General features: G+C 41.6%; 1 protein-coding gene across 3 annotated transcripts in view; it reads right to left on the reverse strand.

Annotated features, from left to right (window-relative positions):
• The window catches only part of Fgd6 (FYVE, RhoGEF and PH domain containing 6), a 101,287-nt gene that overhangs the window by 72,319 nt on the left and 1,652 nt on the right, over positions 1-27,316 (reverse strand). For all 3 annotated transcript variants that reach the window (XR_001235695.1, XM_005374483.2, XM_013518446.1), the window contains exon 2: positions 20,332-22,741. Coding sequence is in view for 2 of the 3 variants with exons in the window: in XM_005374483.2 (XP_005374540.1) it covers positions 20,332-22,741 (2,410 nt within the window). In the remaining variant the exon portion in view is untranslated. The remainder of the gene's footprint in view (positions 1-20,331; positions 22,742-27,316) is intronic.

Genomic DNA, 27,316 nt, shown 5'->3' on the forward strand with positions numbered 1-27,316 from the left:
AAAAAGAAAAATGAGGGAAACCTTGCATGAACGATATAGGAAAGAATTAGAATGCATGAAACAGATTAAAAGACATATTCGGGAAATTTAAAATTCCATCAAAAGCTGGCAAAACCACTTGAACAAAACTGAACATAGACTTTCAGATCTTGAAGACAGCACTGCAGCTATCGATCTCGAAAGAGCTCTTAAAAATAACAAGAAACCAGGAAATAACAATTCAACAGCTACATAATGATGTAAAGAAAAACAACATAAAATTGATAGGTATCAACAAAACAGCAAGAATCAACAGAAATGACATAAAAAGACTATTTAAAGAAGTAATAGGAGAATGTTATCCAAGCATGGAAAAAGAATCTGACACACTGGTAAGTGAGGTATATAAAACTCTAATTAGCCATAACCAAAATAAGTCTACACCCAGACATATAATAATCAAGATCCAAGAAATTCAGCAAAGGAACAGAATATGAAGAGCTGTTATAGAAAAGAAACAGATCACCTATAAAGGAAAGCCCATCAGAATCACGGCAGATTCCTCAACGCAAACCATCAAGTCAAAAAGAGCTTGGAATGAAGTATTCCAGGTCCTAAAACAAAACAACTTGCAACCTAGAGTGATGTACCCTGCAAAAGCATCCTTCAAAATTAATGGAGAAGATATTTCCATGACAAAGAACAACTAAAGAATTTCATGACCGCCAAACCAACCCTACAAAGAATACTGAAAGATATTCTAGAAAGAGATAAAAATGACCACAATTTGAAGAACAACAATAGAAAGGAACCACCAAGCACAGCAAGCAATTAAACAGAGGGGAAAAGTAGGAAACCAACAGCAGGAAAATAACATGACAAATGTAAGCCAATACATATCCCTTATATCATAAATTAAATGGCCTCAATTCACCAATGAAAAGAAGCAGACTGGAAGAGTGGATCAAGAAACAAAATCCAACAATATGCTGTATAAAAGAAACACATTTAACTCAAAAGGAAATTCACAGACTGAAAGTCAAAGGATGGAAAGCAACACTCCACATGACAGGAACCTGGGAAGAAGCAGGGGTAGCTACTCTATTTGCAGATAAAGTGGATTTCAAGCTAAGAGTGATTAAGAGAGACAAAGAAGGTAACTACATACTTGTAGAGGGAACAATCCAAGAGGAAGAGATAACAATCATAAATATATATGCACCAAATACCAGTGCACCCAACTATATAAAAAAAATTAATGAACATGAAAAATCAAACAAGCACTAATATAATTGTAAAGCAGGACCTTAATATCCCACTGTCACAAATAGATCAACTAGACCAAAAATTAACAATGAAATATCAGAACTGAATCAAAGTTTTGTTGAACAAATGGACTTAGTAGATGTCTACCATGTTCCACCCCACAACATCAAAATACACATCCTTAGCTGCACACAGAACATTCTCCAAAATAAACCACATACAAGCTCATAGACCATGCTTAAGAAAATACAAAGGAACTGAAGCTATGCAATGCATATTATCAGACCACAGTGCAGTGAAACTGGAAGTCAGTGGCAAAAGAAACCACAATAACTTCATGAACACATGGAAATTAAACAACTCCCTCCTGAACAACCACTGGGTCACATATGAAATTAAAGTAGAAATTAGACAGTTTATACAATTAAAGGATATAGGCTGGGGATACAACTCAGCACCACAGTGCATGCCTGACAAGTGCAAGGTTCTGAGTTCAATTCCTGGTACCAAAAAAATTTTAAAAATAAAAAGCTTTTGCACAGCAAGAGAAACTAACAACAGCATGCAAAAAAAAATTTTGCTAGCTGGTCCTCAAAGGACTAATATCTAGAATATATAAAGAACTCAAAAAAATCTGACTCCTAAATTTAAAAACTCAATCCAAAAATGGGCATCTGAAATGAATAGACATTCTCAGATGAAGTAGAAACAGCAAACAGATATATGAAAAAACGTTCAACATCACTGGTCATTTAGGAGATGCAAATTAAAACAATGCTGAGGTTCCATCTCAGCCCAGATAAAATGGCTGTTATCAAGAAATAAACCAGTAACAAAAGCTGGCAGCACTGTGGTGAGTAAGGACCCCTTCTTCACTGTTGGGGAAGTGCAGACTGGTGCAACCGTGTGGGTTTCCTGAAAAAACTAGGGCTAGGGTTCCATTTGATCCAGCTATTCCCTTTCTTGGTACATTCCCAAGAAAATTAAAGGCATCATACCACAGCAATATATGCACATCCATGTCTACAGCAGTGTAGTTTGTAATAGCTAAAATGCCCATCAACTGATGAATGGATAAAAAAGATGTGTTTTTTTTTCTAGAATGGAGTATTACTCTGCCATAAAGAAGGATAATCTTGAGACATTTCTAGGTAAAGGGATGCACCTTGAGAACATTTTGGTTTTGTTTTTTTTTCAGTACCGGGGATCAAACTCACAACCTGGCACTTGCCAGGCAGGCACTGTGCCACTGAGCTGAATCCCCAGCCCCAAGAACATATTCTTAAGTGAAATAAATCTGACACACATGTATAAATACTGCATAATTTCTCTGGTGTGAGGAACCAAAAGTGCAAATAAGGAGCAAAATCTATAATAGATCTTGTGAAATAGAAAGAAAACGTTCAAATGGGAAGGGGAACTAAGGAGGAGTGAGGGGGAAAGAAAAGAAGGAAAAGCAAAAAATGAGAAAAGGAGGATAAAATGGAAACAAAGCTTTTGCAAATAGGAAGAGGAAAAGTGCTTGAAGGGAGGGTAGCAAAATGGGGGAAAAAAAGAATCAAGATACAGCATGTCCAAATACAAATTCCCTATGATAAATGTGATCATATCTAGAATGTACCAATAAATTTAATTAATTAGAAAATGAGATACCTTCTTTTAAAAGTATCACAGTATTTTATTTTTTGTGATACACTCCTGCCATTCAAACAATAATAACATTATCAACCTTGCTACACAATGAGAAACCACTGGTTAAAAAGAGCATTTTGAAAGGCAAATATACAATTTCCTTAAAAACAAAAAAAGTTCCTTTTATACCTCCCAGAATACAGTGAACATGTAAGATGTATCTGCTAACTAGAAATTAGTATTTCAAACATTTAAAAGGATGATGTAATCTAGCAAGTGGCTTTTACCTGGTCTCTTTGCCAATTCATAAGCATATTTTACCTACTTCTTTTTTTAATTAGTATTTTTTGGGGTGTTAGGAATTTTACCTAGGGTTTCACATGTGCAAGACAGAGGCTTGCCACTGAGCTACACCGCTAGCCTTTTCCTTTTTTTTTTTTTTTTTTTTTGTCTTTTTGAGACAGGGTCTCCCTACGCAGTTCAGGCTGGCCTTGAGCTCGCTTTGTAGCCCAGGCTGGTCTCGAACTTGCAACGATCCTCCTGCCTCAGCCTCCCAAGTGCTGGGATTACAGGCATGGGCCACCATGCCCAGCCCTGCCTTTTCCATTTTTTGAAACAGTTTTCCTGAGCCACCCAGTCTGACCTTGAACATTTGACCATTCTGCCTAAGCCTGTGCCAGCACGCCTGGCCGAGAGCCTTATTCTTCTTTGCTTTGGGTTTTTTTTTGTTGGTTTTTTTTTGAGATACTGTTTTTTTTTTTTGAGATACTAGGGCCAACGTGCTGAGCTACATCCCTGCCCCTTAGTAAAGCTTTTAAATTTTGAGACAGGATCTCCCTAACTTGCTGAATTGCCCAGACTGGGCTCACACTTGTGATCTTCCTGTCTCAGGCTCCCAGAAAGCTAGGATGCTTCCACCTGGCTTCTTAATAGCGAAGACATTGCGTTTTCTGTGTTGTAAGGTGAAATAAAACTGAAACGTTCACATATACTTTCCATATCGACACTGGCTGACAACCTATTTAAGCCATACTCACCTGTTACACAGAGATAACACAGCAAAGATGCTAAAATTATATAGACATAGATACCACGCTCAAATATTAAAATAATCACATGCTAACCCACCCTGTAAGAGAAAACATGTTTTTTTACAGTTGAATCATTCTCATCATTTCCCCCCACACATAAAAATTTCAACAAGCCCTTCATGAGGACATCTTGGTAAATTTTTGCAAACTCTAAACTACTTACAGATTGCCCCAAGTTTTTTACCTTAATCTTATTAGCTGTAAGACACAGGTACATTTTTCATTTAAAAGGAGTGTCTTCAAACATTAGAATTTTTATTTTAAGACAAGACGTCTCTATGTAGTTCAAGGTGGCTGTAGTGAATTGACAACTGGTGGTCAACTTGTAACCCCCAGCTGAACTGAGTAAGCATGGTGCTGGGTGTGCTTACTCATGGTGCTGAGTAAGCATGGTGCTGGGTGTGGGAGGCCCACCTGAGGACTGTTGCCAGCAGCATAAGAGGCAGAACTGGAGAAGAAGTTAGGCTGTTGGGAGCTGGTGGAAACTATAAGAAACTGTTGGTTCTGCTGGAGGAGCTCATCACGCTGGCTTTCCTGATGAACATGGTTGTTCTCATCCTCCGAGGAGCTGAGAATAGTTGTTCTCATCCTCGTTGGCACTGAGAATAGTTTCGGTTCACTTTGGGGGAGCTCTGGTTCTCACTCTGAGCATCGCTTCCTGGCTCCGAAGGGGGAGATGGTGCACTGTGCTCAGTCTCCTGAAGAAGCTTGCTGCACTGGCTTTCCTGGTGGGAACTCAGCTGTCTTCACCCTTGGAGGAGCTCAGGACCTCACTGTTGCTGAGGATGGCTATGGTACCTTCCGGGGGAGCTGTGGTTCTTACTTTGAGCATTGCTTCCTGGCTCCAGTACAGATCCCTCAGCCTGCTAGCACAGATCCTTCACCCTGCTGGCATACAATTCCTAGATTCCACCACTGACCTCTGGACCTTCCCAGTGCAGATCCATGAAACAGAACTGCATGAGATGTTGTTATGGGCTCTGGGCCTCCAGTTGGACTCAGGGAGGCACTGTTATGAGTTCTAGGTCTTAAAGGTGGACTCATACAGGACACTTCCGTGAGATCCAGGCCTTGAGCTGGATTCCTTGGTCTTAGTGTGTGGACAGATTTCCTGCACTCTCTTGTATATCATTCTTTGGGTGACTATTATAAATAATCTTATAAAATACGTCCTGTATTATATTGTTTTCCCTTGCAAAAATATCCCCAAACCATAACAGTGGCCTTAAACTCACAGCAATCCTCCTGCCTCAGTTCCCAAGTTCTAGGATTACTGGGGTGTGCCAGCACCCCTGACTAGATTCTTACCTTTTTAGTGACACAACTATCTTTGAATTTTCTGAATAGCATATGAAGATACCTTGAAATCTGTGCTATGTGAAAAACTCTTAGGCCTGCAATCTCAACTACTCAGGAGGCTAAGGCAGGATGATCCCAAGGTCAAGGTCATCTTGGGAAATTTAGTGAGACCCAGTCTCAAAATAAAAAATAAACATAAAAAGGGCTGGGTATGCAGCTCAGTGGTAGAGTCTCTCTGGGTTTAATCCCCAGTTAAAGGAAGAAGGAAAAAGGAAGAAAGGAACGAAGAAAAAGAAAGAGAGAGAGAGAGAAAGGGGGGAGTAGGGAGAGAGAAAGAAAGAGAGAGAAGAAGGGAAGGAGGGAGGAAGGAAGGAGAAACTGTTAAAAACTGCTTCTGGCAGAATTTAATGCCATGCCTCCTTTTTGGAAGGAGGAACAGAGGATTGGGTGAACAGAATGCTTTTTGCTTCACCATCCCCAGGATGGGAAGATGCTTAATGTCAGGCACACGTGAGGTCTTTCCACTCCATCTCTCTCCTCCAAGGGAGTTTTTTTCAGCAAACAGCAGTAATCCTTCCAATCAACATAATTTCTCTGCAGAATTAACAGATGTTTCCTGTGCATTCGTGGAAGCCTGGTCAGTGGGACACTAGTTTACTCAAAACACAGCTGGGTTCTGACCTCACACAAGTAAACGCAGTATTTAACCCAACCGCTGTTTGCTCAGATGCAGTCCCCTGATGTGTGCAGGCATCTTTGGGCCAAGGATGCAAAGGTGCATGTAACCATGCATAATATTTATTCTTACATCTGGCTGCAGGGAGGGTGGTGGGCAAAGTCTCACAATAGGACAACAACCTAGTGCTGTGCGACAGCTAAAGACTAAGAGCTAGCAAGGAGGTGCACACCTGTCAACCCAGCTACTGTGGAGGACTGCAAGTCTGAAGCCAGGCTGGGGAGCTTAGGAAGTCCGTATCTCAAAATAAAAAATTAGCCGGCCATGGTGGCACATGCCTGAAATCCCAGCACGAGAGAGAGAGACAGAGAGAGAGACAGAGACAGAGACAGAGACAGAGAGAGATAGACAGAGACAGAGAGAGACAGAGAGAGACTGAGGCAGAAAGATCACTGCAAGTTTGAGCTATATGGTGAGTTCAAGGCCAGCCTGACCTGCATAGTGAGACTCTGTCTCTAAAACGAAAAAGAAGGTGGGGGCTGGGGGACTACATTACCGACAGAACACTTGTCTAAAAAGAAAGTGTGCACTGCTTGGTGCACAGTAAAATCAGCAGAGTCAATGTAATCTCTACTTCTATTACACTACGAGCAGCATGTAGCAGGCAGCATGCCAGGGAAGGAAGTGAGGATGCAAATGTATGAACAGTCACTGCCTCATTCATGCTTTCAGTAAGCATTTACTAAGTGCCTACTATGTGCAAAGCACTGTTTCCAGGCACTAGAGTAAGCACTAAACAACTTGATCATTCCCATTGGTGGGGGCTGAGTCCAAGGAGAGAGCTGGGAGGGAATGGACAGTACAGATGGGCAGAGCAAGCGACAGGAGAACAGAACAGATAAATGGACGGACGGATGTGGGGATGGTGCTGCTACTTTTCCTGCACGGGAAAGGGAGAGTATCACAAAAGGTTAACAGTTAAGTCTGCAAGGGTGAGAAATCATCTGCCTGGGGAGGGTCTCTCGGCACAATGCAATGCAAGGGGATAAGGTGCTCGGGGGCTGCGCCCAGTGTCACACAGCTGGTGGTCACACACATCATGGGGCTGGAAAGCAGCCGGCACACACTGCAAAAGGTCTCACATACTAAACAGCAGAGCTAGAATTTTACTGCACTGGGAGTGGACCCCTAAAAGATGCTTAATTACTGAGTAACTTTTTTACAAAGTAATTCTTAAAGAAATAATAAAACAAGAACTCTTATTAGAAAAAGAGGGAAAGAAAAAACAAGGACATGAAAATTAAAACTATGACAGAATATCACTATACACCTATCAGAATCTACAACTGAAAAACAAAAAGCACTGTAATCCCAGCACTCAACAGACTGAGGCAGGAGGACCGCTTCGAGTTTGAACCCAGTCTGGGTTATGTAGTGAGTTCAAGGCCACCCCAGAATACATAAGGAGACCCTGCTCAAAAAAAAAAAAAAAATTAAAAAAACAAATAAATAAAATTTAAAAAACAAAAAATCCAACAAAACAAACAAAATAAAAAACCCAAAACAAACACAGACACTGGTGGGACAGTAACACGGCACAGCCACTGTGGAAGACAGTTTGGCAGTTTCTTACAGGACTAAACATGCAATTACCATACAACCTACAATTGTACTTCTGGGCACGTAGTCTAGGGAAATGAAAATGTAGGTTCACACAAAAATCTGTGTTCATCACAGCTTTATCTGTAAAAGCCAAGCAGCAGAAACGGCCTGGGCATCCTCCACCTAGAATACTACTCAGCAATAAAAAGGGAAGAATTATTGTTACCTACAACTTGGATAGACCTACAGAAACTAAGCTGAAAGAAAATAAGTGACCAAAACACTTAAAACATTGGATTAGTAGTGGCCAAGGCTTGAGTAGGAAGGAAGGAGTAGTTACAAAAAGGCCAAGAGGAATCTCTGTAGTGCTAAATTGCTTGTCATCTTGATTATGGTGGTAGATATACAAATTTATACACGTGATAAAAAATCACAGAGCTACACACACACACACACACACACACACACACAGAGCACAAATAAGGCTGGGGAAATCTAAAGGTCAGTGGATTTTATCAATGGCAGTATACTGATTATGACATTTCACTATAGTTCTACACACTGTTACTATAAGGGAAATAAACTAAAGGATACTTAGTTTTTCTCTGTCTTATGTCTTCATTAGCTATGAAGTTATAATTGTACCAATAAAATTTCCCACTGAAACTGGGTATGGCAGTGCATACCTGTGAGCTCAGCAACTCGGGAGACAGACAAGAAGATCTATGAGGCCAGTCTGTGCAACTTAGCAAAACTATGTCTTAAAACAAGAAATGGCTGGGCATTAGCTCAGTGGAAGGGTGGCCCTGGGTTCAATTCCCAGCGTGGCAAAAAATAAAAATGATCCTATTAGAAACAACAAACCAGATGGTAAACTCCTTCTGAGCAGGAACTGTCCTTAATATCTGACTTTTAGGCTCTTCTTCCTTCCAGTTCCAAACGATGACAGTAGCCTGACATAGAACAGGATACAAGGTAGCCAGACGTGGTGGTGCACAGCTGTAATTCCAGCACTCGGGAGGCTTAGACAGGAGGGTCTCTGAGTTCTCAGACAGCCTGGGCTACACAGTGGGTTCAAAACCAGCCTGAGCTACAGAGTAAAACCCATCTAAAATAAATTCATAAAGGGGATAGGGATTTAGCTCAGTGGCACAGCACCTGCCCAGCAAGCACAAGGTCATGAGTTCGATTCCTCATACCGGAAAAAATAAATAAATAAAATAAACACATAAATAAAATAATAGTAATATACAAGGTAGTTATTTGGATCCTGATTCACCTGAGGGGAAGTTGTCCATTAATTTCTAAAAAAGTAAAGCACACATTTTACTATGCATTTTATATGTAAATTACAAGTAAATTCTATGAAATAAACATGAAAACCCAACCTTCTCTGACATACCTAATTAGTTACAGGGAACAAAGTCACCTGAAAACATCCCTGTGGGCAGTTAGAATGTCACTGTGTTAACAGGAGATTCTGAAGCTTTGGAATCAGCCGTCAACATGCAGGAGTCTCTGAGCACCAGAGCCATGGCAAAGTGGCAGATTGAGGCCACTGGATTTTACCAGGCTCCGTAACAGCCTGTTGAACAATACCCATCACGGTCCCTCCTGTCTGCTTCCCCAGGATCAGTGTGGGGCAGAGAGGAGGCAGGAAGCAAGTGAGGAGAGACAGCAAACCACACGGCGTCGGTACCTGCAGACTAAACAGTGGCAGCCTGCGCTGGCGGATCCTGTGATCAGGGGGCAGCCGGACCCCAGCCAACCCCAGGCTATTTAGACCAAGTGGAGGAAAAACATTACACAGTCATTAAAAGTTTGAATTATAGGATGTTTTCAATGAGTCTGAGTATTTTCACATATGGTATCCACCTTTAGTAGCTATATAGAGGTTGTATCCAACTTGCTTCAGAGAAACCTGTGATAACTAACACAGAATTAATTTACATAAATACAGCATTGAAATATGCACAGGGTGTTCCCAGAAGGAATTGAAATATACTTCCTGTAATGACTTATGGCATTTATTTGCCTGAAATGAGACAAATGACATGCAGTTGAGCCTAGGCAGGATGAACACAGCCGCCAAATTAAGTCACAAAGGGATATATGATGCCTGAACTGTTTCGTAGACCCAGTGGCCATGGAGACCCAAGATCTCTAAGCACAAAGGGGCATCTCAATCAGAAGGAGATTTGCAGACCCACTAGGGGACAGGGCCACGACAGTGTCCTCAGTGAATGTCCTTTCCCCAGTGCCCAGCTCTTACCTTCTTCATTCAAGAGCTCCAGAAAGCCTCCCTCTACAAAATCTTTAGCAAGAGGGCAGCCACTGCGTCTTTGGAAACAAAACCCTACCATTTGTTTAAGTCTATCTTTTCATCAAGATAGTAAAAGTATCATCTTACAAAAGATATTTTAGCCTTACAAAGTTATTTACTTTGGGATCTAGGAACAATGACTAACTATGAAAGGAAACTGCTTTAGAGGTCAAAGAGTACCTGACCTGTGGGTAAGAAATGAGGAACAGAAATGAGATAAAAAGCAACCCTCATGTAAATGAGTGGAGAAATGTGAGATGTGCATAATCCTTTCCATGCTGCACAATGCCCACATGCAGCCCCGGAATAAAAGAAACCACACTTGCTGTGAGGGGTGCCCCAAAGACACGGACCAATACAAATACAAAGAATCCCGATTTCAACCTTTAAAACCTATTGCCCAGCCAGAAAGTTTTCCAATCAGTGAGCTCTCCTTGCAGGAAAAATCTGCGGCCTCTGAAAACGCTCATTCATGTCTATTCATAACCCTGCAGGTGTCGGTCTCCCTTCTTCACTGAGAACAAATTGGGGACAGCAATGTTTTCTTCCATCATGTTCCTGGTAGGAGATTCACAAACCTCTACCAATAGTAAATACAGTACAATAATACCAAAACCATGGCTCACAGCAAGGAAGACAGTGAATACATTCTGATTTAAAATCACCAGCACATCTCAGGATCCAAACTCTCGGCTACATACTCAGCTTCTCTCTATACTATCTGCGTGTCCTCGGGCAACTTAACCTCACTAAGTCTTACTTCCCTTATCTGTAAAATAAAATGACAACATCTGTATTACAGGACAAGAGGGACTAAATAATACACACAAGAGTTCCTAGCCTAATACCTGGCACGTCAGAGATATTAGGTAAATATTAGTTATTACTATTAGACACCAAATACACGCTATTTGATATAAACAGCATTTCTAGTCCTTAATTTTCGTTTGGCTTGTAGACTTTTGGTGAGGTGGAAAAACACTGGATTAGTGGGAAGCCAGATATTTGGGGGAAAGAAAGTTTTGTTAATGTGTGTTAGTAGCAAGGGAGGGAAGAAGAAGGGGAAATAAAAATAAGATGTGTTATATGCATGTACCAACAACCTCCCACAATCAATGTGCTCATTACGTGTTGCAAACATGTACTAACAAAAAGGCTTTTAAAATTCTTTTAAAAGCATGTACTATTAGTGGTGTCAGGTATCTGTGAGACAGGGAATCACTTGAACCCAGGCGTTCGAGGCCAGCCTGTCCCTCAAAAACCAAAAACAAAAGCCTGGCATGGTGGTGCGTGCCTGAAGTGCCAGCTACTCGGGAGGATGAATGGGGAGAACTACTTAAGCCTGAATTTGATAACAGCCTGGGCAACAGAGCAAGACCCTTATCTCAAATATCAAAACAAGAACAGGGCTGGGATGTAGCTCAGTGGTAGGGGGCCTGCTTAGCATCCGCAAGGCCCTAGGTTGGAGTCCCCAGCAGGAAGAAACAAAATACTCTTCCTTGTGATGAAGGTAACTGTTAAACATAAGTGAAAAGGGCCAGGATGCAAGCAACCCTGAACCTCTGCTGCAGCTGAGATCATTTGAGCCTGCCAATCCTGCAGACTTTCCGTGTGACACTTCCACAGCAGCACAAGAAGGGACAAGGTGATGTTGTGAAGCTCTGGATTAGAAACCCGGTTTGCAATTTCTCAGCTCTGCTCAGGCAAACAAGAGATCCTGCCAAATGAAAAGGCTGGACTGCATGATTTGTTATGACTCCTTTAGTTCAAAACTTTAATAATTCTATTTAGTATAAAACCATTAAAAGATATACTTGAATTTCTAAAACCTTTGAACTATTTGATTCCAAAAGAAGCGCTTGTTTAAGTTTCTCTGCCTTGAAACTTTTAAAGACTAAGATTTCAAAAGATTTTTGCCACCAAAGAAACATCCTTGGATTTGGTGGCACATGCCTGTAATCCCAACACTCGGGAGGCTGAGGCAGGAGGAGTTTGAGGCCAGCTTGGGCTACAAAGTGAGCTCAAGGCTGGCCTGAACTACATAGTGAGACCCTGTTTAAAAAAGACCAAAAAAAAAAAAAAAAAAAAGGAAAGAAAGAAACATTCCTAAACAATCTATCATCTGCCCCTCTCTTCCTAGCCCATCTCTTTACTTCTGACTGCTGCGGATTTGTCCAAAGACTTAACAGTAAGTCAGGGGAAGGGTACAAACTATTTTTTCTCTATACATTATACCCACTTTCTTGGACTTACAATTACAGTTGCTAAACAATTCAAAATTGGAACTACTTTTTAGATTAAAAAGAAAAAAACACTCTATTCTAAATTTACTAAAAACCAAATCAATTTTTAACTTATCAGGCTTCACATGATCCTAACATACACCAAAGTATGTGCACTGATACAAATGCTATGAGAGGCTGACTGAGAGACAGTAAATGATCTAAACAAAACATGAAGCTTCCATCTGAATCCACATGAGCTGGGAGAATAAGCAGTCACACCATTACAAACAGAAAAAGACTAAATGGGTTTCTTTTCCTTTTCCTTTTTATCTAAATATTCAGGGGAAACTGATTTTCTTTGTTCAGTGTTATTTCACTTTTCCTGCTGCAGAAACCAAAACAGCTTTATAACTGGGAGAGTCTGGTAAACAGACCCTTAAGGAGCAGAGCTCAGGCCACTAATCCAGGGTCCTCCCATCACCATCAACTGTCATGAAATCACTTTATCAACGGAACTCACTTTGTTTACCTATAAAGGCTGTAACAACCTTGTGTCCATAGATCCTAAAACGAATTCAATTCATGCTTATACGGTAGCAAAAGGAGTCTGTGATATATACAAACAAGAAAGGCTGAGAAATACGGGAAATAATTACAACAGATTGCATTCTTCCTGGAAATACTGGCATAGCACTTCATGGATAGTCTATTTGGCCACCCCTATTTTTATATTTCCAATGACAGATTATCATTGCCTGATGTTAAAACTACTTACAAATACTTGTTTTTCCCTACCGAGCTCCAAAACACAATTACCAGGCAGCCCAAACCACCAAAGTAGCTTCTCCATACCACCCAGAAGAAACGAGGCAGTTCTATTCTTGAACTAAACTTTTAAGTGTGGTATTTTTTAAAAGTCAGTTATTTCTTTGCAGCTTTCCACACCCAAAATATGCTATAATGCCAACTGCTCCTTGTACCTAAGATAGCTTCAAAAAAGTATTGAAATAAACCGGCTCAGATAAACATAGCTATCTTTCTTTTTTTAATCCAAAAGGGCTTTCTATAAATACCAAATTTATCTCTGCCATTCCAGGAAGAACGGATTTGAAAGAAACGTCTGGAAGAACACAAAAAGTTAAAAAGCAACACACAAGCACAGGCATCGCTGCTGAATACCTGAAATATGCGCGTGCACACCCACTTCTGTGCAAGTAGGCGCCCCAGTCTGGAATTCTCCAGGATTCTTTATCTAAAATTCTCATCCCTGTCTTGCTAGCATGCTTGCTCCCTCATTAATATTTCCCTCCTCCTGGATACACTGACCTTTTCCTCCTGTAACACATCAGTATTCCTGAGTCACAAAAACTAGTTTGTTGCTGTTTTATTATTGCTGTACTCTCATTTTCTATCATTTTCCATTGCATTTTTTAAAACTCAAGTTGGGATTCCTAGTCCTTTTTAGGTAACTGCTAACATAGTTTTTTAATTGCAAAAAACACATTTTCAATCTCAAACAATGTAATTTTCAGTACATTTACAGCTGGGTCAGCTACACCTGTCAGGTCCTTACAAGCACTATAAATGCTCAGGAAAGGAAAGAAGGGCCTCATCCTTCTCCCCATGTCTGCCCTTCCCATAAAGTTCCCAGTGGGAGCCTCTCTCCAGGAAACAAATCAGAAACTCATTTTGCAATGTAGCTTCTCTTTTGCTGATATAATTCTCATTTTATGAAAACAAAATCATCACATCTTCGATGATTATAGCTTTTTCGCCCTCCACACTGGGGAATGAACCCAGGACCTCCCCACAGCTAGGCAAGCACTCAACTACTGAGCTGCACCCCTGCCCCACCTTTAAAAAATTGTTTTAAATTATACTTTGAGACAAGCTCTCCCATGCTGCCCAGGCTGGCCTCAAACTTAAAATCCCTCTGCTTCAGCCTCCAGAGTAGCTGGGTTTACAGGCAGGTGTCACCATACTCCGCACAAGATTTCTACTCTTCAAAACTTAATAAAAATCCAAAAATGGAAAACTAATCAATTAGCTCTAAAAATAATAATGTCAACTTTCCCCCTCAAAAGGTACAAATCTCATCTGTTTCAATGTGTTGCTACCAGTCAGAATACAACACACACTCGTTCTTCCATCTCTGACAAAAAACATTCCTCTACAAATGCAGTGAACATGGGCCTAGTGGTGCTGGCCTGTAATCCCAGCACTCTGGGAGGCGGAGGCAGGAGGATCACAAGTTCTAGTCTATCCTGGACAATTCAGCAAGACCGCGACTCAAAATTAAAGATGGGCTAGAGATGTAGCACAGCAAGAAGGCCTGAGGTTCAATCCCCAGCACGAGCAAAAATAAATAAATAAAAAGTAGATAAAGTGATCATCTACTACAGAAAAGCATACATTTGATAAAACATCCCTTATCTGCTTTGGCAGGAAATAAGACCAAAGCAATATAGCTGGATACTGTAATTTAATTCTTAATACTTATTTTAAAGGAAAAAAGAAAAACGTTATTATCAATGCTTATATAAATAAAACTCAATGCTTCTAGCTGCGGTTCCAATGTAGGGCAAGTATGTAAACAAACACATTTGCCAAAACTATGTGGCTACAATACTAACACAAGAAACACAAAGTTAAAGAGGCATCCAAATTTTTGATACTTCCAAAACTCAAGCTGAAAATAACTCACAGGAAAGCGCTGCTGTAGAGATCCCAACACCCACCTTCTGGCCATGCATAATCTTATCAGCTCTATGACGACATCCAAGTGCTCATTAGGGCTATTCACAAAGCCTTAGTCACTGTACCCCGATCCCACAATACCGCCAGATGGGAAACGCAGGACAGGGAGATGTCTGCAAGACCAGAGCTGATGTTTATGGTACAAAGGCCACACCAAGGGCTTGATGCGACTTGTAAGGCCGCTTGACTTAAGTCTAGTCTCATGTTTAACGTGGGGAGAAACAAACGAAAAACTCGGTACTTTCCTTCACCAGAGATGAGGGTATACACACAATGAAAAAGAAAGGATTCTGACGCTTATTTTACTTAGCTGGAATTCTGTTTCTTGAAAAAGACTGGAAGATAAATGCAAAGTTGTTCAAGGGACAGGACTTCTGGGCAGTTCCAAGGAAGAGCAATCTACACTGATTCTACTTCCTCTTTTTCCAGTCTGCCTCAGTTTGCCAGCTCTCCCCATATAGCAGCCTCCTAAATGCCAAGTCTAACCTGGCCCATTTAAAAAACCTTGGTCAAAGGTTACCACCTCTGGAAGGTTGCCTCTTGCGTGTGTGTGTGTGTGTGTGTGTGTTACTAGGGAATGAACTCAGGGCCTTTGCACTGAGAAATGAAAAACTAATTAATTAGCTCTAAAAATGTCACCTTCCCCTCAAAATATACCAATTTCATCTGTCTCAATGTGTTGCTACCAAAGACAACACCACGTTGCCTCAGCCTCCCAGTGTCTGGACTGTCGGTATGCGGCACCACACCTGGCTGTAAGGTTTTCTTTAATGCCCTTCTCAGCAGACAACTCACACAAGTCCAAGTAGATGAAGCCTGATTAATAAAAGCGTGTTGTACTATAACTGTCTCAATTTCCTGACTGGGCAGAGCTCTTTGGAACGCAGTGCTTAACACCTGCTCCCTCCTGCAGAGCCAACAAACCGAGGGTGCCATACAGTACCTGGAAGCGACCCCACCCTTTAACTTTCTTTCTTTGAAATGCTCGTCCTAAGAACAAACCACAGCAACACAGGAAGAACTTGGAAAGTCTCCAAGGAAAGCTTCTTTTTTACAAAAATCAAGAAGTCTGCCTCAATTTCAAAAGGAAAATTCCAGCATTTAAATCTCTTGCTTTGCTGACTCATCTGTGGCCCAACTTTTAGGACCTTCCCTCTGAAAATCCAACTGCCTGAATAAAAGCAGTAGGAAATGCAAACTCGTCACCTGCACGCCAGTGAGACATTAGTGTCCATGGACAAGGGCCACAACTATATCCCAAACTCACTGGAATATGCCAAGGGGCTCCAGTCTGACTTCCATCCAAACTGCTTTGGAGATTGCAGGGCAGTGACCAAAAGGTGACCTATGCCGCCTAGAGCATGCCCCTTCCCCTCCTCCACCTTCCCCTCCCCCATCCTGTTTCCAGCACCCTCCTCACCCCCACTCCCGCAGTTTCTCCCACTCACTCTTGTCTGAGGTCAGACACCCAGAGCCAGGCAAAATTAGCAAAGCAGAAGGCGGAGGAAGAGAAGGGACAGGAGCAGGCTGTGGTAGTGCATGCTCATGTTCCTAGCACTCTGGGAGGCTGAGGCAGGAAGATGGCCAAGTTTGAGCCTAGCCTGGATAACTGAGTAACTCCGTGAAACACTGTCTCAAAATAGAAAGTTAAAGGGCTGGGGATGTAGCTCAGTGTAAAGGCCCTGGGTTCAATCCCCTGTATCAGAAAATAAAATAAAATGAGAAGGGATGAGACGCAGTGAAATCCTTTGCTTACAGATTTCCAACCACCCCACCCTTCCTGCTCATCACTCCCCTGCCTTAACAGTCAGCCTCACAGCAAGCCCAGCCCCCAACTTCCTCATTCTTCCTCAGCTACCTCGCCCTTAGCACAAACCCTGTTGCCTCAGCCCTAGCCCTGGCTTGTATCACAGGAACCCACAGTGAAGGGTCCAGGGAATTGCCTGGGGACAGGGAGGGCAGGCCTAAACAGCAAAGGCTAATATAGTAATGGGGGGAGGGGAGGCTTACTTGGGAGATGTAGTAGGAGGTCTAGTTTGTCACGCACTCAGGAGTGCAGTTCCAGGCCAGCCTGGGGTACACAGTGAGTTGAAAGCCAGAAAGCACTAAATAGTGAGACCCTGTCTCAACCAATCAATCAATCAAACAATAGAATTGAGGGTTGCCTGACACTCCCTTGTAAATAATAAACATGTGGCCACATATCTGTCAGATTTATGAAATATCTACATTCTGGAGAAGGTGATCATAGGAGCTACACTGGGCTTGCAGAATGTCCTTGTATTCATCCAGAATCCAGCTTGTTAAACAGCCAAACTATTTGTTTTCTTGTTTTGTTTTGTTTTTGTTTAGGCTGGCTTGAACTCACTAGTTACCCCAGGCTGGCCTCGAGCTTGCAGCAATCTTCCTGCGTCAGCCTCCTGGGTGCTGGGATTTTAGGTGTGCGCCACCACGCCTGGTTCACTAGCAGACTCTAAAACCAGAGATTCTCTGACCCAGGGCCCTAGGTAGCCCAGCCTCTCTCCTTCCAGGGCTGACATACTGTTACTGACACCACTGGTGACTCACCAGGAAAATCTTAATGGGATTCTTTTTTTTCTTACCATGTTAGGACCCTAGACAGGATGTTGGATTTCAATTAATCCTTCCAAGACACAGATCTACAAATTCAGCAACCAGGCAGGAGTTCTGCTTACACCCACTCGGCTCACGTGTCCTGCTTTTCATTTACCTTATTTCAGGGTATACAGGTTCCCCGCTCATGAGGTTTGGATTTTGCTTTCTATGACTATTCAATGTAGTTTACAAAAGCGCAATGTCCTCAGTTGGGTGTGATGATGCAGGCCTATAATCCCAGCACTCAGGAGGCTGAGGCAGGAAGATGCATGGAGTCCCAGGCCAACCTGGGCTACAAGGCAAGACTCTGACTCAAAACACTAACATAAACAGCAATGGCTTCTGAGGCAGTGCTGTGAGTCTGACCCTAATACTGAAAGCTTCTAACTCAGCAGGCACAGTTTAGAAGTCTGGAAGCCCAGTTAGGGAATTCCCGCTCCAGGGCTAAATAAAAAATCTCCAAAGCAGGAAGGTGAAATTTCAAAGCAGAGCTTGTGGACCCTTCCCAGGGTAGTCCTGCTGGACAGTCTTGGGCAACCCTCAGCCTCCAGAACTTCCCTCAGGGGTACCCACCCAGCAGCACTGGCTGTCTGGGTACCTTCACCCCTGCCAACCTGGGGCCCCACAGCCAGCAGCACAGTCGAAGAACTTGAGGCGGGGGGGATCATTTCACTGCAAGTTCAAGGCCAGCCTGGGCTACACAGTGAGCTCAAGGCCAGCCTGAACTTTGCAGTGAGATCCTGTCTTAAAAAAAAAAAAGAACAAATTCCAGAAGTACCAAGCCTGTGTCAAGAGACAGTGGAAAATGTAAACACCCGGGATTTAAATCTGAGTCCCAATAGGAAGGGCCAAACCTTCAATTTCAAGAAACAATTTTATGGTAGCCATATACTAGTATATCTCGAGGAAGCCAACCAAATTCATTGTATGCACACACATGTGCACACACACACAGACGCAAGCAATATATAAAAGCATTACAGAGGTCACTTGCCAGGCATGGTGGCTCATGCCTGGAATTCCAGCACTCAAGAGGCTAAGGCAGGAAGATCACCACAGTCTGAGGCCAGCAGGGGTTACGTAGTGAGACACCATCTCAAAAACAAAACAAATAAAAACCAAAACAACCCAAGCAGAGCATCAGAGTTTGAGCAGTGATTCTGTTGAAGTTACTGGTTGCACTGATTTATCTGACTTTTATTCAGCTCAGCCACTGACCCTCCCCCTTCTGAGCGCCAACTGAGTGCTGGGTATGTTAGCACAGCAGTGCCTTAACTCACAAATGTCATGTTTATCACCCAATACAGAGTTTGCAACAAAACCAAAATTTTGGCAAATGCTTCTGTTTCCGAACCAAACTGCCCACAAACAAAAGTTTTTGTGAACTGAGGTACCACTGTATTTCTATGAAAACCACATTTTTAAGACCTGGGAACCCAAAGACCTGGTATTACTGGCCTAGGAGAAATCTGAAGACTTCAAAAGGGGCTTCTGGGCAAGTTTGAAACCAGCCTGGGATACACAGAAACTGGCAGGAAAATAAGAGACCTGCTTTTCTATTTGTTGGAGACTCTAATAAGATGCTGGAGAGTTTAACTCCTTTATGAGGAGGCTCTCCAGGAGTTCAAGGCCAGCCTGAACTACACAGTGAGACCTTGTCTCAAACAAAACAAGACAAAAAAACTCCCATAAACCCTGAGTTTTTATCTGATAAGGAAACCATAAGTAAATGTATGGATTTCAGCACTTCACATTTCCTATCCCTAGCACAAAAACCTCACTGAATTAACCAATTTCCTGTCCCAGGTTCCACACTAAGACTGCTGACCTCTCTGTTCCAGGCCTGCCTTGTAGTAACTACACTGCCACTACTTAAATTCTTTGACTCAGCTGCTAAAATAAGTCAACAACTCCAAGCTTGCAGTGCAAATACTCACTTCTGCAGTGCAATAACAAGAGGCTGTAGGTGGACAAAGCATCTCCCCGTCAGTCCCTCACCAAGCGACCTCCCCGCACCATTCCTGTTTCACAGGGCTGCCGAAGGTTAGCTGCAATGACATATACAGAAATGTGGCATCCGCTGGCCAATACATTCATGAGAAAATGTTTAACACCACTGGCCATTCAAGAAACACACATGAAAACAACAAACTCCACCTTACTCCAGGGAGAAATCAAGAAATCAAATACTAGTAAATGCTGGCAAGGCTACAAGGAAAAAGAACCTTTCTACGTCTTTGGCACAAACGTGAAGTAGCACAACCACTCTGGAAATCAGTATTGAGATCCCTCAAAAGGCTAAGGAGAGAAATTCTATTTGACCAAGACAGTCCCCTTCTAGTATCTTCCTGAAAGAGCTAAGACATTATATTTACAGTGACACATACATATCCATGTTCAAAGAAGCACAATTCATAACAGCTAAATCTTGGAAGCAGCCTATAGTCTACACACAGATGAACAGATTTTAAAAATGTGCTATTTACACACAATAGAATACTACTCTGCCATCAAGAATAAACGAGTCATCCGTAGCAAAATGATGCCCCTTGAAACTCTACGTTAAGATAAATCAGACATATGAGCTTAAATAGCACACGGCTTCTCTAATATGAAAAACCCGAAGTATAAATAAAAACCAAAATAAAAGTTAACAAGAAATAGGGAGGTAGATCTTTCACAAAAGGGAAGAAGATCAAGAGAGGGAGGGAGGGCAGGTGAAGAGGAGGAAAAAGAATTAAGATGCGTTATGGAATGTAACAGTCCCAGGGAGTAACATGATCAGTGTGCACTGCAAGCACACAGTAATAGAAAATAAAAACTAAAAAAGTGAAATGTCGCGCCTACTGGGCACCCAAGGGTTACCTGGAAAGCTGATGTCCAGGCCCCAGGGGCATCCGATCACCTGCAGCTTCGTCTGGCTCTTGCACCTTGGGCACATTAGCATCCACGTCCTCCATGCTGCTGGAATTCTGCCCTTCCAACTTGGGAGCTTTCCCTGTGGCCGTAACAAAGGGCAAGTTCTCATACTCCGGGATCTCCTCATAATGGCGCACATTTTCATACTCCGGCTCACAGACACTTGTCACCACCTTGCCGGCCTCCCGACAGGAGGGTTCCCCAGAGAGCATCTGCTCATCCAGAGACTCCGCTCTTGGACCGTAATCTGCACCAGTCCCTCCCCAAAGCTTCTGCTTCTTCTTCTTCTTCTGAGACTCCGGACTGTAGTGATCGGCAGAGTAGGCCTTGCTGGGTTTGCCTCTTTTCTCCAGGTCGGCCACCACCAGGCTGCGCCAGTCACTGCCAAGCCCTCTCCACGCCCCGGCTGACAGCCAGCCTCTGCTTGTGTCTCCTGGCTGGCTACTCCTGGGTCGAAATTTCTGAAAGTCTCCCTTCATAAAGCACATGGATAGCTTCCTGTTGAACAACTGTCTGAAAGAGTTCTTCTTAGGGGAGTGTTTGCAAGGCTTGGTGCACCTGTCCAGATCCACCGAGGACAACGACTTCGCTCTCGGCTTGGTTAGGGCAGCGGAAGCCTCATCACTGGAAGACACGGTGACAAACTTTAAGGATTCTGAGTTCCCTAAAAACGGTAAAATAGGATGAGGTAATTTCCACACCGGCTTTTCTGAAGTCCGTTTAGGCATATCAAAGGAGGATGACGTACTAGGGTGGTCTCGGGCACACAAATGCTGAAGGTGATTTCCTTCTAGAACCTTCCCTGAACTTTTTACTTCAACTGAGGGATAAGAACTTTTCTCCACCAGCTCCACAGAGGCAGCCTTCTTAAGCACCCCTGAAGCAGGCAAGCTGTGCCTTTGAGGTTTCTTGGGCACAATTCTTGAGGAACTTTCCTCTTTCTTCACACAGTCCTTCTGCACTGAAGATGCAGACACTTCCAGGTTCCCAGCTGGCAGATGGTCACTGCAGGTTAATTTGAGCTGCTTAGGCAGGCTCCAAGACAACGCATTGGATTTTGTAAAATAGGTCTCTTTGTCCACATCAAGTGATGTACTAGGACCATCTGTATCTGCCCTGCTGTCAGAACTCAAATTAGAGTCTGTATCAAAAGAAGGGGCCGTGTTCTCAAGGGAAGATGTCTCATGACACAAGTCCTGTCTGTCCAGACTGGAGCTGCTATTCAGTTCACTTTTATTTCCCGGCTTCACTTTGTTCACTGAATTCAGGTGACACAAAACGTTCTCCTGAAGAACACTGACTTCACTGTTTTTTGAACTAACTTCACCAAGACAAGAAGAGCTATTATTTAAATTCTCCGGTTCCACAGCACTTTCGCTAGGTGTATCTACATGCTTTTGGCGTAACAGACGTGTCTTTCTGGGCTTTAGGTTAGGAAATTTCGGGCTACCTGATACTGAGTCCATTTCTACAGGACTGAGGTCTCTGACTTTTGTGTGCTTAGTAACTTCATCTGAAGATACACATGTATCTTTTTTACCATTTCCCAGAGCTTCTGATCCAGAGGAATGAAAGTAATTATTGCTTTTTTTGCTTCCCTCCTCCAAAGTTTCAAGCTTTTGAAATTCACCCCTAGGAAGCTGCAAGTGGCAGTTCTGAGAAACAGGCACATTTTCGAAGCTGGACGGGGAAGGTGAGGCATCTGGAGGACCACTTCTGAACCGCGCGTCGGCGCTGCTGCCCTCATTCACTTCTGAGCTACCTGTGGATTTGTGCTTCTGCAGGTGACCGAAAGCTGACATTTGTTGTTTCAGAGCATCTTTGAGCTTGGCTTCTAGGATGCTTGCCTTTAAAATCACTCCACTGTGGCTCCTATACTTTTCAGTAGAATTCCACTTCATCTGAGTTTTTATTGTCAAAGAGGACTCATCCGTTTTACTGTTTTCTAAACATTCTTTCATTTCCAAGGGCTCTAAAACAAGCTGCTTTACACACATCTTCTTTTTATTCCCAAGCTTACAGATACATTCAGAACCACAGGCACACTTCGGTAGAATAGAATCGCTGCTCTGATCCCCTACATTTTTGCAATTAAAGGTGTCAGTGCTTTGGGGCCACTCTGGTTTATGCTCTCCCAGGGTCTCAGTGGTTCTCTTTGGCAGTGACGGCGACGGCTCTCCCATAGGTGCGGTCTTCAGAACTTTAGGTTTGGGTGCAACTGCTGGTTTAGTTTTCTTTGCTGAGTGTGGAATGCTAGCAACCATGCCGTCAGGTTTCGGGGCAATAGCAGGCGGAGCTGGCTTCTTATTTGCCACCATGAACTTTGGCTTGGGGGCCACTGGTGGCTTCTTTATCTCTAAAAAAAAAAAAAAAGTTATAATGAGATGAAAAAAATAACCAAAGCACAAGATGATACATGACTAAATGGATAACACTTTAAATTCTTGATTTTTTGAGACTATCTCACTATGTAGTCCTGGTTGGCCTGGAACTTGCAGCAGTCCTGCTGCACAGCCTCCTGAGTGCTGAGATTACAGGTGTGCGCCACCATGCCTGGCTAACATTTTTAATGAACTTGACATCTTGCTAGGTATAGTATACACTATTACACTGTGTAAAGTCAACATTACTGTTGAAAATTCCTTCAATTCCATATACATAGCTTTGGGTATGCTGTACATTTTTCAGTAAATTCACAACTGTTTCTTCCAACTGTTACTAAATAAAATAACTGACTTCTGTTCATTCACTGAGAACTGAAAACTGAATTTACCTACATGACACAACTCTTTAAGTTTCTCTTATAAATAGGCAATACTGTTCTTCATTTACCACAAAATACAGTAAAGTTGTATAAATACTTTTTATCAAATCTGTCTCCTTTAGGCCAGGTGTGGTGGGACACAAACTGTCATCTCAGTACCTGGGAGGCTGAGGCAGGAAGAGGTTCAAGACCAGCCTGGTCTATATATCAAATCTGTCTCAAAAAAACAGCAACAAAAAAACTTATTCACTTCCATAGATAAATGTCAAAAAAATTTGAGGGGGTGCTTTCTTTGATACAGGGTCTCATTACGGAGTCTAGGTTAGCCTTGAATTCACTATATAGCCCAGCTAGCCTCAAACTCATGGCAATCCTGCCTCAGCCTCCTAAATAACATGATTACAGGTATGGACCAACACACTCAGTCCAAAACAGTCTTCAAAAAAAGAATATAGAAGTCAAAAATTTTCTAACTTTAAAAACTGAGAGCTCTTTGATGTCATTTGATATTCATATTAAAGCTAGAATTTCTCTGTGCAGGAGTTACTGATTGGGGAGTCTCATTCTACCACTTCCTGGAGCTTTAGTTTATAAAAAGTCACATGCCTAGGCCCCACCCTTGATCTAATCATTTAGTCTGTATTTGTTTTATGTTCTACAAGTGATCACAATGTTTATCTTTCATTAATAGCACTGTTCTAGCACAGCTAAAAGATGATGGCAACTTCTAGTGTGGCAAAAAAAAAAAAAAAAAAAAACCACCAACTTCTAGTGTGGCAATTCTTCAACAGTGAAGTACTTAATATCATTATACTGTAGAATGGTAAATGTGTCCAGACCTGCCTTTAGCCTATAGGAACCTATTAACAGCTTTACACCAAAGGCCTATAAAAGTGTAAAGATGCAAAGAGACTACATATGTATTTCTTTTAAGTTCCTTTAAGATATCTTCCCCTATACTGTTACTTAACTATATTTGCCCAAGGAGACTTGAAGTCAAACATTGTTTTACTTTTATGGTTGTTCCTTCATCAAGATCTAATGTTTAGTAAAAACCTTATCCACTAGGAGGAAAAAAAAAAAATCTCAAAATATCTACTGAGAAAGACCACTAGAGATTGTTTCGTTTACTTGAACACACAGAGGCTTCCATATTTCATTTGGTGTTGGTTTTCAACAAAGGAAATTAGTCACACTTGGGGATGTATGACATAGAACTGAGTAAAAAGACAAAAAAAAAAAAAGAGTAGGGTGCTCTACTTCTTTTTCCTAACTAAGGAAGACTTGCCCAAACTCCTGATACTAAGTCCTATCACTCAAATCCTAGGTAAAGTTATTAAAGCAAGGAAAATGAACTCGCCAAGTAATTAAACACAAATTCCCAAAGTAGGCAATTTTCTGTGAGCTTTTCAATAAACATGCTATTAGTTTTTAGGCTTTCTTTTAAGCAGAAAATAATTGCACAACTTTGCAAAGCCCAGTGACAAAACTTGCTGCAAGGGTCTATTAAATTCTCAGCCTATTGAGCCAAGTCTCAAGAGAAAGTATGAATGACCTAGAACTCCCCTTAACCGCCCCGCTTTCTCAATAAAAACTGATAGACTGTCACTGATCTCTGCCATTCTCAAAACATTCTATTGGGGGCTGGGGATTTAGCTCAGCGGCACAGTGCCTGCCTGGCAAGGACAAGGTCATGAGTTCAATTCCCAGTACTGGAAAAAAAAAAATTCTATCTCTGCAATTTTACAGGGAAAAAAAATCAGTTCTGCAAGATGAAACGAGTTCTGGAAATGCAGCCATACAACAACATTAACATCTCTGAACTAGATCCTTAAAAACGGTTAAGATGGCAAACTTATGAGAATTTTATCCACAATTTTTAGAAAACCTATCTCATCTAGTGGGTTATTTAATTTCTGAACCTTACAGCCATCCCAGAAGCTTGAGAACAATTAACCAATCCATCTTGGTTTTCTTGTTAAATTTTTTAATCTCTGGTACCATATTAAATCTTTTCTTTTGAGTTTGCTTCCAGGAGACACACATTCCTGTTCTCTCTCTGTGTCACAGACATTGAATTGTGAGTTGGGGTTGATTTCCAATAAATACAGCAGAGGATTATGTTCCAATAGCCTTTGGTGCCCACTAACTGAATTAAATAAACAGCTATGAATCTGGGTTCACCACTGTTGGTTCCATGTGTATTGAAGGAGGCTGATAACGTAACTCAGGGGAGGGGCTGACAGAGCTTGTCTCTGCACACGCCTGCCATCTCGCTGTCTTTGGGGAGGGGGGCAGCTGAAAGATCTCTAAAGTCCATATGAATCTGAGATTATAAATTATGAGCTATTTGTTTCACGAGAACCCTGACATACTGTAGGCTCTTTGCCCTACATTATTTTGACTCAGGACACCTTTGTCTGTCTTCACCAGGACCTGAGAATAATCAGCTGCCACATACACATGCTCTTTACTGTATCTCAGTGACAGGAAATTTCTCCTTTATTTAAAAAAAAACTCAAAATCCGTTCTTAACAGAGTAATACTTTGAAGTTAGCAGAATCAACTTCAATAGGATTGCTGAATAATTCCTCAATGCTTAATAGAACAAGTGTTCAAGCAGATCCTGGTGTAGTAATAGCCAAAATCCATTATTATTTTTGAATGGCTCTATTTTGGAAGAAATACAACTAGAAAAAAAAAAGCGATTATATTACGGGGTGCTCCAATGTCAAATTCTTAAAAGAAATACAGTGTTTGGAAACAAACCCAGCACTTTTGGATCTTAGGGCATCAACAGTCAGGCCCAAAGCTTCTTTAGAGCAACACAGCAAATCTTTTATTTACACAGCTGTTTGGCTCTGAGGAAACATAAGGTAAGAAGGTAAAGCACTACTTTACTCACTATTACAAACATACTTGTCATCTGTTACACATGTGCACTCTTGAGGTTATTACACCAGCCAAAGGGAAAAGACAGACATTAATGAGACAGTTACTTTTATGCGCTCAAAAAGATACAAAATATACACTTATAATTATCTCTCCTTTTTCATATACTTCTCAGAATAATTTTAAAATCTCTGCTACTCTTTCTCTCTCAGCCCATTCTTTGAGATACAGAAAAAACATAAAGCAAGCTCTTGTTCAAGATATAATTTAGATATTCTACATTCCTCATACAGTATTTTCTTAGACTGAATCAAAAGTCCCAAATATCACTGGTTAGATGTAAAAACAATCCCTCCTCCAAATGGAAAATTTGCCTGAAAGTTTGACTTTGACTCTTTATGCCATAAGGCAGCATAATTAGCTTGTAAGAAGGATGTATACATAAGAATGGGGTAGAAGTAAAACCTCAGTTCTTTTCCATATTTACCATTTAGACATAAGAAAGAATTATAATAAATCTTATAAGATGGGTGGGCAAAAACAGTAATTAATACTTCCTCAGCAAGCCATCTAAAAACCTGCTAAATCAGTTCCACCCAGGAAGCATCCTCTTTTAAACACCACAAAAATGGCTGTGGATTTCTTTAACAGGAAAATTGATAAAATATAAAAGTAGCTTGCATTCTCCTAGATAATTGGGATGAAAGACTTAAACCTCCGGTGTGGGCCCTAGAAATCACGTCTACATATACAAATGTCAATGCTTCTGTACCTGTTTATTATAAATTGTTAGGACTGAAATCGAAAAGTGATTATGTATAAGGTATTAGTATTTTAAAAACATTTGACACTCCAAAGACAGAAAGAACTATAATTGGGTAAAGGGATTTTAAATTTTCTAACCATTTTTAAATTAATTATATTGGTTCAGTAATTTTTTTAAGAAGGCTTGAATAAAGGTGAGGCACAGAAGTTTAGCATGAAAATAATTCATTATGTAAGTGGAAGGTCTTCCTTTATTATAGGATAGTTTATAAATAAGACAACTACCCTACCGCATGATGTACCTCAGGTACACATACAAAACATCAAAATGAAAAGATCCATAGCTACATAAATATTTCACTTCTTGTTTCCTCACTGGTACTGGCAAACTTCTTGCCTGGTTAGTCCTTTTTTTTTTTTTTTTTTTTTTTTTTTTTTGAGACAGGGTCTCGATATGCAGCTCAGGCTGGCCTTGATAATGCTGTGCCACTGAGCTGTATCTCTGGTCCA

Source organism: Chinchilla lanigera, unplaced genomic scaffold (genome assembly GCF_000276665.1).
Source record: "Chinchilla lanigera isolate Chin_1 unplaced genomic scaffold, ChiLan1.0 scaffold00004, whole genome shotgun sequence".
In the NCBI taxonomy this organism is placed as follows: Eukaryota; Metazoa; Chordata; class Mammalia; order Rodentia; family Chinchillidae; genus Chinchilla; species Chinchilla lanigera.